Here is a 13,381-nt window from a genome sequence, read left to right on the forward strand (position 1 = left end):
CTTCCGTGTGACAAGATTGTTGTTGACAGATGTGTAGATGTGTCATGTGTGACAACAGACAATACGGTTTGTACTACAACACATTCCTGTGCAACAGCTGATGAAGAATGACTCATTTCTGAAACTCTGAGGTAAACCAGGGCCCATGTGATGAAGAAACTCACATGTGTACACACACAAGTACAAATAAACACACACACATGCCTACTCGACTGTACGCAGTAGCATGAGAATAATCTTTGATGCAGTATATACAGTACGTACAGGTATGCTTAAACCAACAAAACACATGTATGCATGCACGTGTGCACACACATGTTGGGACATTCTTAGAGAAGGTAAAGTACTTGGAGATGTCTGTGCACACACAAACACGCACAAACACACACACACACACACACACACACACACACACACACACACACTGGGCAGGGGACAGTGAGAGCAGGCCAGGCTGTTATTCTAGTGCAGGCTGGCTGAGTTGACCGTGTAATCTCCAGGGTGGAGTCCATATTGGGTTTCTAGGCAATTCACTGTTTTTGGCCCGCTTGTTTTGTGATTTAGCTAAAGAGAGAAGAAGAGAGTCAAAGAGAGAAAGGGAGAGGGAGAGAGAGGACAACAAGTGTGGGTTGTTTTTCTTTCTGCCCGGCATATTGTTGATGAGTTGTAATGCAGTGTAATACAAGTGGTGGTTAACCTCAACGGCCAAGAGGAGAGAGGGAGCGGGAGGGAAGAAGAAAAGGAAAGACAAAACAAAAGAAGGAATGGGAGAAAAGAAAGAAAAAGAAAGTGAATAAGAAAAAAAGAGCGGAGACAAAACAAAGGAGAAGACGAATATAGAGAAAAAGCCTGAGGGGGCGGGTGGGTTGGTCTCGAGAAACTTGTGCAAAACATTATCTGGTGGTATGACCACGCCTGCTGTGCATTTTGTTTACAGTTGTAGTGGGAATGTGGTATGAGGAAGGAGGACTTATTGTGCACAGTGACAGGACGGCTTGCGACTTGCAACAGATACCATCTGTCATTGTTGGGCCGGGGAGATAAGGCTACAAAGACTGTCAGGGCTGTCATTGTCAAATGCCTCTACTGGTAAATAGCCTCTTATCACACTGGTTTAAAGGAACAGTACACTCTTTTTTTTTAAAAAAACAACAACTTTTGATTTCTTTTTTATGATTAGATTTTTCTTTGTTTATACAAGTATGTGTAAAATAAGTCTTGTAAGCTTATTATCTTAAAATAACTGATGAGATAGTAGACATATGACAAAGGATGAGGCTGGAAATTTTCTATATTTTTCCTTGACATGTTTTTAATAGTTTTTGGACAACAACGGAGGTCTACAGCACAGAGGAACACGATTTATCAGACTATGGATGCACACAATACATGCACACAATAATTTTAAGTAGGATGAGTCAATTGTAAGTTTGGCTCTGTACATGAGATCTGTTGACGATAAGAAAAATATAGAATAACCTTTAATATTTAACTTTTATTTCATTTGTTAAAGGCAGAAATACACTTGTTGTTGCACACAGTTCTGTCTGCTTAAAGTTTATGCATTTGTATCCTTCAGAATACAGAATTTAAAGAGTCTGAAAAGGAACAAAGGGTGTGAAAATATGAATAATAAAGCAGAAACAATTAACTGATTAATCAAGTAATTGATTGGCTGATTGTCATATGATTTAAAAGTAATTTACCAAGCAGAAACATGTCCTTTGCTGCTATTTTTGGGTTTAGGGAAAAGAAAGCTAAAAGAGAAAAGAAGCTGTGTTTTACAACTTAAACTATGATTCAATCAATCATCAATCAAAAGATAACCAACAGATTATTAATGTTAATGCAGCCTTATCATTAAAAACATAAACCAGAACCCAATTACCACTGACTAACACCTAAGTCGCGTGAGAGCTAAGAAGAGATTGTTTCGATATTTTGGCCATCTGCCATAGCACGCTGTCATACCAATGACAGCACAGTCTGAACGGCTGGTGTGACAGACAACAGACACCGGGGTGCCTGGAGAGCCCAGGGAGGGCCTACCAGTGTGCACGCACACACACAGCACCTGCATTCCCACAGTAGTCCGAGTCAACAGTCACAGCCCATCCCCCCCTCCTCGACACTATCAAGAGAGGGAGGGAAGGCGTGTAGGGGGGGAAAGAAACCCTTGGAGAAGCAGAGAGAAGGGAGTGATTTAAGCTCTTCTCCCCTGGATGAGGGCAGCTGGGATGGCCTGGAGTGGAGGTGGGAGTAGAGCAGGAGTTGGGGGAGTGAGTGATGGAGGGAAAGAGGGGTCAGGGGAAAAGGGAGTACAGCAATCCAGCTGAGGCAGCAGATCTTCGCTGAGGCCCAGTGCCAATGTCAAGGTGCTGAGTGAGCCAAGCAGGGAAGCTCCATACACACACACACACACACACACACACACACACACACACACACACACACACACACACGGGCTTACTCTTGATTTGAAGTCAAAAATAGCCACATGCACATACACACTTCTCCCTTGCCTTCCTGCAAAATTCAATGCAACCCACAGAAACGCAAACACACACACACACACACACACACACACACACACACACACAATTCCTCTGCTCTCAAGTGCCTTCTTGCCCTCCTCCAATCCAGAGGAAACTCTTGTCGCTTCCCTCTTCACATCTCTCTCCAGCCGTGCACAACCTCTTGTCAGCTGAGACAAACCGACAAGACAAGACACACAGTTGCAGAGACGGAGAGAATGGCCTCCATTGTGTTCTAATGACCAGGCCTGCTGAGATGACCTTTGACCCCCAGACACAGGCTGTTTGGCCAGCGGTGGACTGGTGAGAATGACCTCTTGGCTGACACTGACCTTTCCATGTTCACTTCTCACCACAAGCTGCCCCTGTGCACACTTGATGTGTGTATGTGTGTTTTTGTTTGCATGTGTGCGTGCAGGCCTGCTGCGATTCATCGGCGTGTGAGCTTTGAATTTGCATGTCGATGCTACAGCAAAAAGTGATTCAGCTTGACTTGCATAAGAGGTGCATTAAAAAAGTGGAGTTTTAAATAATGCAGAATATGTCCAAACAGTACTTTTGATATATGTGTGTGATTTTTAGAGCAACTCCTATGCAAAATTAGTGAGTTAATGTGACTATTCGATCACACTTCCTCCGTCCAGCATCTGTGAGAACATAAGACGCAGCAGTGAGTCTTATCTATCCCTTATCACTCTGACTTTGGTCCAGGCTCTCCAGTCCTTTTTGGTCTTTTCTAACGACTCCTCCTTGTGTGTGAATGAAGAGACATATCTCAGTCAGCTTGCCCTTCTCTCTCTCTGTGCTTGTCTCTGTCTGAGGTTCACTGCAGCCCTTTATCTGCTCCGCTTATCAGGCCGACTTCAGCTCAGACACTCCTGGCCTCCCTCTTTCTCGGCAGTATGTCATGGAGGAGACGTACAGTATCGAGATCTCTAGACTAATGTCTCTCTCTCGCTCTGTCTCTATCTGCTTGTCTGTCTCTATCTTTGTGTCTGTCTCTGTTCCTGAGAACCGCTGGAATGAGAGTGAACTGATGTATTATGCTATCTACTGTGTGTACGCTGATCTGATTATATGTCACCTTGTTAGAATGTGTTTGTAAACATTTCCATTTTGTTGCCTGTCACAACAAATGTGTTTAGTGTGTTCTCCATAAAACACTTTTTATTTATTTAACATTGTGAATTGTTTACATCCATGTTGGCTAGGTTGCAGTCTTCTTCTTCTTCTTCTGTCTTTGTTGGCACATTGCTATGCTCCTTTGCATGTTAGTGCCAAGACCTCTTAATCATTGGAGTAGCATAAAACCAGCAACAGGGATCGTGTTTTGCATCTCCCACATACTCATGTGTGCATGTTCGTCCTTGTGTGAGCACAAGATACAAACAACCCTCTCGTAAAATCCGTTGCTTCATAGCGCCGCTGATGTTGTTGCTTTTGTTCCCACTGGACCCATAGTGAAAGATTTCTGGAATGAAGGTCCTTAGCAAGCAAATGGGCAGGGTGTCATAGAGAAAACTGACTCAAGCACAACAAAGGGGCTTATCTGTCTCCCTCTGAACTAATCTGTCACTCTCGGTTTTGGAGCACAACGCTTTCAAGGCAAGCAATATCCCTTTTGAACCACAGCAGACAATAGAAATTATGCTCCTTATTACAAGAGCTTCTTGTACTTTTTGCCAATGAGATTACTACCTCCCCTGACAGCACTATCAGGAGCCTCTGGAAGAGCTCTCTACATTGCATCAGCATCTTATCAATGAACTAGGATTACAAAACAAAGTTTTCTATTTTCGTTGACAGTGACACTATGTGAAATTTCCATTATTAGCCACAAAATACCAGCAAAGGCATATAATACAATAAAAGTCTCAGGTAAAACTCTACTACAACACACGAGACAGGATAAGCTATATTGCGCCTGCAGCCGTACCATTGGATGATAGCTATAAAACAGACGCATGCAGGGTGGGGGACCATTTTTGATGGTCACCATTCAAAGTGCTGAAAAATATGCAGCTCCAATCCATGGCCCCATTCACTGATTCAGCCTCAAATAACAGCTTCCTGATTTTATCCATTGTACAGAATGAGGCTAGGCAAGGCCTGTATCCTGTGTGGACTACAAAGTTAATTGCACACAATTCAAAGGTGTGTCACTTTAATTGTTCTACAGGGAAACACATGGCCCAGAGGTATAGAAAAACACCCACTATTATACTCCCATAAAATCATTAGTCATTTACCAAGAAAAAAAAAACTCACGATGGAATACTGACAAGCTTGTTAAGTGTTTTGCAAAAAGCTGACGCCATTAAAGCAAATGGGAGATGACAGAAGACTTGGCGTGGAGTGGTTGGAGCAAGTCAGGCAAACACATAGGTGTGCACATACACGTAGCGTGTTTTACTATAGGCACTAGGAACTCTACTGTTGCCTTAGGGATGTGTCTGGGCACAGCGTACCATAGGCCAATGTCTGAACCACAAGTGGCCAAGTCAACTCTTTACACAGCCATAAACACGCCTGCATTAGTAACAGCTAGTTAAAATCATTCCATGAACTGAGAGGATAAGCCTGGCAAAACACCCTGATACAATAATAAAATTAACCTTATTTTATATTTGATCTGTTCCAGCGATCTATAAGTGTTTCCATTTGCTTGTATTGTTTTTGATTTTTAATTTGTGGCCTTGTGTGTGAATTATTTTTTTAACTTTGTTTTTAAAAAGTTCTGTAAAAGTTATGAAATCATGATTCAAACTCTTCTCGTTTGTGGTTCTGCAATGTTTGTGGTTCCATACGGTCTGCTGCATTCAATGCACTTGTCTACTTCCAAATTTAAAATTATAAAAAACTTTCTCATTGCACTTGTACCTGGTCAGCTACTCCACGACTCTTTCTAAGTCACCGTCCTCTAATGCTTGATTGTCTTGCCTCACTTGAAAGTCACTTTGGATAAAAGCTTCTGCAAAATGAAAAATGTTATTATTATTATTATCATTATTATTATTATTATTATTATGGTTGTCATTGCAGATTTTCAACACTGGTGCAATATGATAACTGGGATTTGGAGCTGATACCCAAATTATACATTTCAATATTTTACTTTGAGGAATATAATTATAATTAATTCTACAAACAGCTTTTATCATTAAAAAAGCCAAAGTGCATCAGTGTTTAATATTGTCTTAATACAAGCAGCCAAATAAGAACTTTCCCTAAATAAAAGACAATCTGAACTTAGCAGTTCCAAGAAAATATTTGATCAGAAAATACATAAATAAGTTTAAGAATCTGACTAAGCATTTCTACAGACGCGTTTTTATCAGTACCCAACAAGTATTGGGGTTCGATACCCAACACTAGGCATCTCTGAGTAATCAGCACCCACCACCTGAAAAAAAAGATGTGCCAGAAGCAGGGTCTGGCATGATGGGAAACTAGCCCATGTACAGGAGAAACTACAGGTTTAACAAGAATGCATCAGACTATGTTCATCTAAATCCATGTTTCACTTACAACAGCTTTTATTTACAGATTTATTGTGTTTAATAACTGCATGTTGGTTTAACAGCAGAGATACACATCTTCATAAAACACACATACAGGCATCCATACAGTATTTTATATCTGTACATATTTCCCATTACATGTTCCCCAGGTACCAGCTTGACTTAACAGTCGTGACATTTACACTCCTGGTCTCTGGAGTAATTTACACAGCTTGGCATTATTCACAACTGGTTTACTGTTCCATACAGTAGACTGATTTAATAGCACTCAAAAGTACGGTGGCACCAGGGCTACTTAGCACTGTGTATTAGCAAGCCTACAGGTCCCAATAAAACACAGACCCCTGTTTCATGAACTGTATATTGACCTCTTCATAACCTTCTTAAATAAACTCACACCTCCATGCTGATAATGAACTGGTCCATGCTGAGTATATTAGTGGTCAAGTCCAACTGAAAGTAGTGGAGGCATTTGGCCAAGACAATAAAATATATGTGCAAAAAATATATCCCAGGGCCCTGCAAAGCTTGGGCAATTAAAGTGGAAATGTAGCATGGGTATTTACAGCCAAGGAGAAAGCCCACAGTGGGTGCTAGAGAGATGCAGAGAGAGACTATGAGAGGGAGCTGATGAGAGACAGTGGCAGTGTACAACATGATTTAGATGCTGAGTGAGACTGCAGACCTATAATCCTGAACTCACAGAACCAGACAGAGAGAGAGGAAAGGAGAAAGACAGGCTCGTAGAATGAGAGACCAAGAGCCACAGAAAGAAAGAGAGAGTCTGTGACAGCAGGCGAAAAGCGGGGAGTGAGAGTGAACGAGTGATAGAGAGACACAAAAGCAGAGAGAGATAGAAAGGGAGAGAGAGACTGTGAGATGGAGAGCAAGCAGCCAGACATGCAGGCAGACTGTCCGTCTCTGGTTTGTGGGAATGTGGTAAAGACACAGTAGTAGGCAGGGTCCCGGCTCTGAAATTAGAGAGTGGCGCTAAGAGAAGGGAGCCAGAGCCAAAGGCCGTCTGGGAGCTGCCAGGGGCTGCATCCCCAGCGCACTGCCGAAACATGATTTACTGCTGGGCTGCACTACAAACAGCACACCGCTCCTGGTGCGCTATCTAACTCACAGCAGCACACCACTCGTTGCATGCTATCGAGTTCACAACACTATGAAGATACCACATCAACAGTGGGAAGTGTCGACGTGAGAAAGACCAGTTCTGCTTGGCACAGTGGGGTTGTGCAGTGAGTCAAAAGACTGCTGCTGGATCAGAAGTAGGGCTATGTTCAGACCCAAAATAGCAAAAAATACTGTGTTAGAAAACCACAAGGGGTTGCGTTGGTGTGGGTGTGTTGCTATAGGTACCAGTGAGAAGATGAAATGCGTTATTGGATGTTTGGAGGTTTATCTGACCGCAAAACACTGCACAGCAGTTTATAGTCCAATGAGAAATTATTCTAAACTCTGAAAAGTTATCACAGCAAACTCATTTAATCCTCAGTTACAATGATGATGAGGTAAACAGAAGAATTATGCTGTTCATGTTAGAGGGTATTCTACCTGAAAATTATTCTTGCACATTTTTAATTGGCCAACACAGTGTGATGCTGGGTGACTTTGCATTGCTTTGTAACAATGGTTCAGTTCAACTGTTTTGCCCAGCAACCACGTGGTTTCTTGCAGGACTCCTCTGCATCTGAGCCACTTCAAATGAATGCACATGCTGCATTTGTGACGCAGTGCTTATGTCAGTCTGAACACGGCCTTATGCATTCTCCCTGTTGAAATGTCTAGGGGCCCATCAGCCCCAAAGGGTGCTGTTCTGTAGAGGACGATGACCTCTGTCCTGCCTGCGGGAGGGGAATAGTAACAAGAAAACCTCCGTTTAAGGATGGAAAGACATTTTTTTTCATTATTGCCATCTTGCCTGACATAATGCTGCACCAGCATATTTGCACAGATTTACATCTTTTATTGCCAGACTTGTACAATCAGTGGCAGTGCAAAGAAGCCTAGACAGGATTCAGAGAACCAAGATTTAATCAGCAAGGAAAAACAAGAGGAAGTGTTAGGTTGTTCTGGGCTGCAGCTATCGCAGGCCAAGTCCAGACATGCAAGGAGATTCTGTATGTGTTAGTCTGCAGTACGGGCAACAAGAGTATGGCCACTGCACTGAAGCTGTGTTTTTCAGTATTTGTGTGTGCATGTGTGTGTGTGTGTGTGTGTGTGTGTGTGTGTGTGTGTGTGTGTGTGTGTGCATGCGCTTCCTTTGCCAAGTTTCCTCTCTTTGTTTAGACCAGCCCGGTTAGTCCGGCTCCCCGCTGAGCACGCTGCGGCCAAATACACACATATATCAAAACATAGCCCAACAACAGACAGGGCGCTCACAGGGCAGAGAGGTGCTGGGAATAGGAGCAAAGGCGAGGTTAGAGAAAGACAGAGTGGTGTCCACGCAGAAAGACAAACAGAGAGAAGAAACGAGGCGCTAGAGAGACAAGCAATTGATGCATAAGGAGAGCTGGGATGGCAGCAGACTGGCAAGTGACCATAAAACTTTCTAGCAGGAGGGCAGGAAAGGAGAGACAATGGGTCACTTTGACCATCCCTGTAATTACAGAAAGAAAGAAAGTTAAGGAATGCAGAAAGGTAGAGGAATCAATCCATAGTGACACCAGTGACCCAGGGAAAGGGAAGGAGGAGGGAAATGTACAGGTGTAACCCTCACTGTGACTGTCCTGGGTACAACTTTTAAGGTAATTTTAATGTTTTATCATCTGCCCTGTGATGTACAATACATCTGTCTTATAACTGTGAGGCTGCAGTATGAAAGAGCGTTCAATCATCCCCTGAGACTCTTTGTACCCGAATAAAACAATAATGAAATGAACTGAAATGATCTCAATATCCAAATACGATGACAAATTAATACTTAAGCACAAAAACAAATCTTTTTCCATAACAACAGTTAATAATAGGCCTCCTAATGTTATTCTTTGCCTCTTTCATTCCTGTTTTATGCAGCAATCACAAACCAGCGTGTTTAGTAGACTTGACCATGCTGCGTAAGATACCAAGCTCCAAAATTGAAGTTTGCAGAAGGTTTATTTTTTATTAAGGTCCCAAAAAAGATTAAAGATGCCTCCTGTAGCTTTACATCTTCTGAATCCTTCCAGTGAACTTAACTAGACTGAAAAACAACCCTTCTCGCTAAAATTCAATTGAGCATGACCTAAGAACAGCGGGAACATCGCTGAACTCGAAAGCATCTTCTATGTCTGAAGAATTTCAAAATCTCTTTAAAACTTTTATATTTATGTATGTGGTCTATAACATGCTGTTCGGATTATTACAGTATTACTTGGTTTCAGTTAAAAATAAATATTTCCTCTAGTCTTTTATTCCTTCGCGTTAATGCTGTTGTGATCATAAAATTAAAGATTTTTGTAGAGAAAAGAACATCAACTATAGCCACAGAGAACACTGCAGCCACTAAAAAGGAATTACAGTAATAGCTCTTATTCATGTGGGCTTAACTTGTTGCGGTCGCAAACATCAAAAATTGAGGCAAACATGACTGAATATGATACATTTATTGATGCACACATTGCAAATCATTAATATATTTAAGCCTTGAAAAATGCTTTTAACTCCATTGCTCTCCCCTCCAGACATTCAGTCTCAGATCTATCCTGCACTGGCTAAAGAGATCATGAATCTGTTTCCGTTCGCTGCCACACTGCTGAGTTGAGCTGAGATGAAACACCCCTGGAAGGACAACAGGGCGCATGTGTATGATTGCATTTGTATATTCATATGTGCTCGGAGGTCCACTTGTATTTTTGTGTATGGTCAAATGTATAAATATGTATATATGTGAGTGTGTGTGTTTACCAGGCCCTCAACTCCGAGGCCCAGCGCTGGGTCTACATCAGACCAGTCTAAACATACACACACATGCACACACACTTCTGCCCCCCTAAAAGCCATGCTTTTAGAGACGAGGGGCCCTAAATGCCTTACAGATGGACTCCTAACAAACACAACACTCTGTCTCGGCCCTCAAGTATTCCCAGTATTTGGCCTTGCTGTAATTTACAGCATACTTACCTAATTGAGATGCTATTAAGGTCAGGGCATGCATTCTTCTGCATACGCCTAGTGCTAATAGATATGATATAACCGTGACATACACGGCACAGTATATTTGCCTAATATAGCAGAGTGAGGTTAACCACAGAGCGAGTGTGATATATGGTCCATGTAGTGTACTTAGAGCAACACAAATAATAATGTGTTTGGCAGAGACATGTCTGTGCAGGTCTGGGGGCACATTAGAGAGTGTTTTACCTCTCTAGACACTGTTGATGGTTTTAGACTCACTGAAGACGAGTATGAAATAAAAGTGAATACTACTTTGATGAATTATGGACAAATCTCGAATGTGTGATATTTGCACCCTTGTTGCTGATCTAAATGTGAAGAAGAGTTATTCCCTAAACCTTTTTTCTTTATGCAGTTAACTGAGCTCATATCTCACAACACATTTATTTTAAAAAATATGCCTTCACCTCAATGTAAGTCTAAGTTAATAAAGGATAATGCAACAACCAGGCAACAAATCCGAAACTGTGAAAACTGCAGCTTTCACATGGACTTAAATTCAAGTGAATTAGTAAAAAAAAAAAGAGAGAGAGTGAGAAAACCACCCAAATGTGCAAAGTAAATCAGATTTTGATACTTTGTAAATTTTACGAGATTTAAAAAAAAAACTATTTAATATTTCAACATTTGAATAACTCATTTATGATTTTGAAAAACTGTTTATTTAATGCCAACAAACATTAAAAAAAAAAACAACTTTTTACCTCAGAATAATAGTTTTTCAACCGTGTGAAAAACTTTCAACATTTTACACGCCAAATTTCTCTTCTTACATAATTAAAGGCTGCCTTCAGCTCTACACACTAATTTCAGTTTTGCTTTGTTGGGTTGCTCTGGTCTGCACAACACTTCACAATACTGTTAAATCTCTGAAAAAAAAATAGGATCAGACTAAAAAAGCATAAGCTTGTTTTTCAGACAGACGTTTACAGGCAAAGTGAAAGCATATTGTTGTAACGTCCCTGCCTTTCTTGTCTATTGCTATAAGAAAAAAATCCTGTTCCTATAAAAGTGGGAGAGATTTACCACAAGCAGTAGGGTGTCTTCATCCTAAAGCATGCTGGAAGCTCTTTTCTGAAAAGGCCACGCTGAAGCCCAGAGACACTGGCCACTGTTTGAGCTTGTCGTTTGGGTATTTTTCATCGAGTGTGTCTGACAGAAAGATAACACACTGTCACGGAGTGCCATCCATCTTCGTTTCCAGGTCGCTCCTGGAGAATTCAATCTTGAGAGTGTGGGGTTAGACACGTTGGTGATTAATCAACTCTATGCTCATGTGTGTGTGAGTGTATGTGTGTGTAGACCTATGTGTGTCTTTGTCTTTGTGTGATAAATCACTGTCTAACCCTGTACAGGACACACAATGCCTGAGCCCCCTTCAGCCTAAAAGATAAATTCATCTACAAGTGATGTGCTGACAATAGTTAGACAAGAAAATGATTCTATCTTACTTACTCAGCTGCAGCATGAAGTGCAGTCAGAGTGGACGATGTCTGGTGTTTTACAGGGGCAAGGGGAGTAGAAAGTGGGAATTTGTCAAAAAAAAAAAAAAAAAAAAAAAAAAAAATGTAGCTGGAGGCGGACCAAGAGTGAGTATTGAGAAAGGCATGGGAACACACTCTTGTGCACACACAAACCCACACACACAAACATTAGGGCACAGAGTTGATGAATAATTCCTTGGGGCTGTTGAGAAAGATCCTATTCAGAAGTGATTCAACTGTGACACCAGGGTTTTGCTTTGTGTGTGATTAGGTTTACTATTATGAGCAACAGGCGAGAGGTGACGCAACCCGGGAATTACACAATGTTATGAAATACATGCAGTGATGCGAGACAAACAAAAGTGACAGCGCTGGAGATTCAGACAACTTGCAATGACCGATGAACTCAAGCACCCTATTCATCACAATACCACAATACCAAACCTTTTATCTCATCATACATATACCGTAAACTGCAAACGCTGTTGCATAATTTCAGTTAGCTTGAGCGCAATGTTTGGATGCAACTCACTTTCCATGTTGTATTACAACCAAGATTATTCTATTCACTCGTGGGGATCCGACCCTGACTGTAAATCACTTATTAAGCTGTGATATTTAACTTATCTAGAGTGGACAGTAATATCTGTGAGGTGCTATTGGAGTTTAACGGTGCACAGTCATTTGGAGGAGGACCAGGGAATGTACCAAGTAACAAGGGTCGACGAGTTCATCCACCTGCTGCCTGAGGGAAAAGGGAAGCCCCCTTTTCCATTTAACAGGTGTGTTGGCCCGTCAGAACCATCAAAACAAAAGGTTCACACGACTAGAAAGAAGAGAGGGGAAGGGGGCGGGTGCGGAGGCGAGGAAAAATAGTAATTATGAAGGATGGGCCGCTCTGGCTATTACAAGCCTCTGCTGCTGTTCTTGTGCTTCACTCTGAGAAGATGCTTGTTGCAGCAATGCATGCAAACGCAGCTCTCATAGGGGGAATGGTGATTGGTTCCACATTGTTTAGGAGGGATAGCAGCCTGCATCAGCATGTTTCTGCTGATTTGACAATTATCCACCTCTCAGTTTCATTTTGCCTTTATGTCAAAGCAGAGCGAGGAGAGAGGGAAAGAGAAAGAAGGAAAAGAGGGGGAAAGAAAGAAACAGAGAGGGAGAGAAGCTGTAGGTAGGGGAGGCACTTCTGAATGCAGGTTTATGTTTCCAATCAGGAGATTGTGATCGCAACATGTAGCCCAAAGCAAATGAGCCGTAACTCAATCACTGAGGGAGGTCTTCAGGCTCGGAGCGTACATTGGTTCAAGATCATTACTCCTCTCTCGGTAACAAAGGGGTTTGAGAACAGTAACTGCCTGCAAACATTAGAGAACATCAGTGTTGATGAGCGTGCAGAGATGGGAAGGTGAATGTTAAGGCAAAGTGGGGGAAATCCTGAGCTGGCTGACTTAGAATAGAAAAGAAGTGGCTACAGAATGCATTGTTCTATTGTATAGGAGCTGTTTTCATTCACTGTAAGATGTGAGAACGACTTGACTATATGTTTAGTATTCAATTTTTAACACCAGTTTCATGAAAATACATGCTGGAGTGCACAAACACATTTTCAAACCTTTCCAAATCCGCAAACATAATTTCACTTTCCAGTGATGCCACCAGTCAGAGAAACAGACAA

General features: G+C 41.8%; 1 protein-coding gene across 8 annotated transcripts in view; it reads right to left on the minus strand.

Annotated features, from left to right (window-relative positions):
- The window catches only part of kcnq1.2 (potassium voltage-gated channel, KQT-like subfamily, member 1.2), a 185,452-nt gene that overhangs the window by 47,813 nt on the left and 124,258 nt on the right, over positions 1–13,381 (minus strand). Inside the window, exon 19 of one of the 8 annotated variants that reach the window (XM_042411207.1) lies at positions 12,488–13,061. The exons of the other annotated variants lie outside the window; for them this stretch is intronic. Coding sequence (XP_042267141.1) covers positions 12,966–13,061 — 96 coding nt within the window. The 3' untranslated portion in view covers positions 12,488–12,965. Of the gene's footprint in view, positions 1–12,487; positions 13,062–13,381 lie in introns of those variants that run through there. 8 annotated transcript variants of the gene reach the window in all.

Source organism: Thunnus maccoyii, chromosome 5 (genome assembly GCF_910596095.1).
Source record: "Thunnus maccoyii chromosome 5, fThuMac1.1, whole genome shotgun sequence".
NCBI classification, from domain to species: domain Eukaryota; kingdom Metazoa; phylum Chordata; class Actinopteri; order Scombriformes; family Scombridae; genus Thunnus; species Thunnus maccoyii.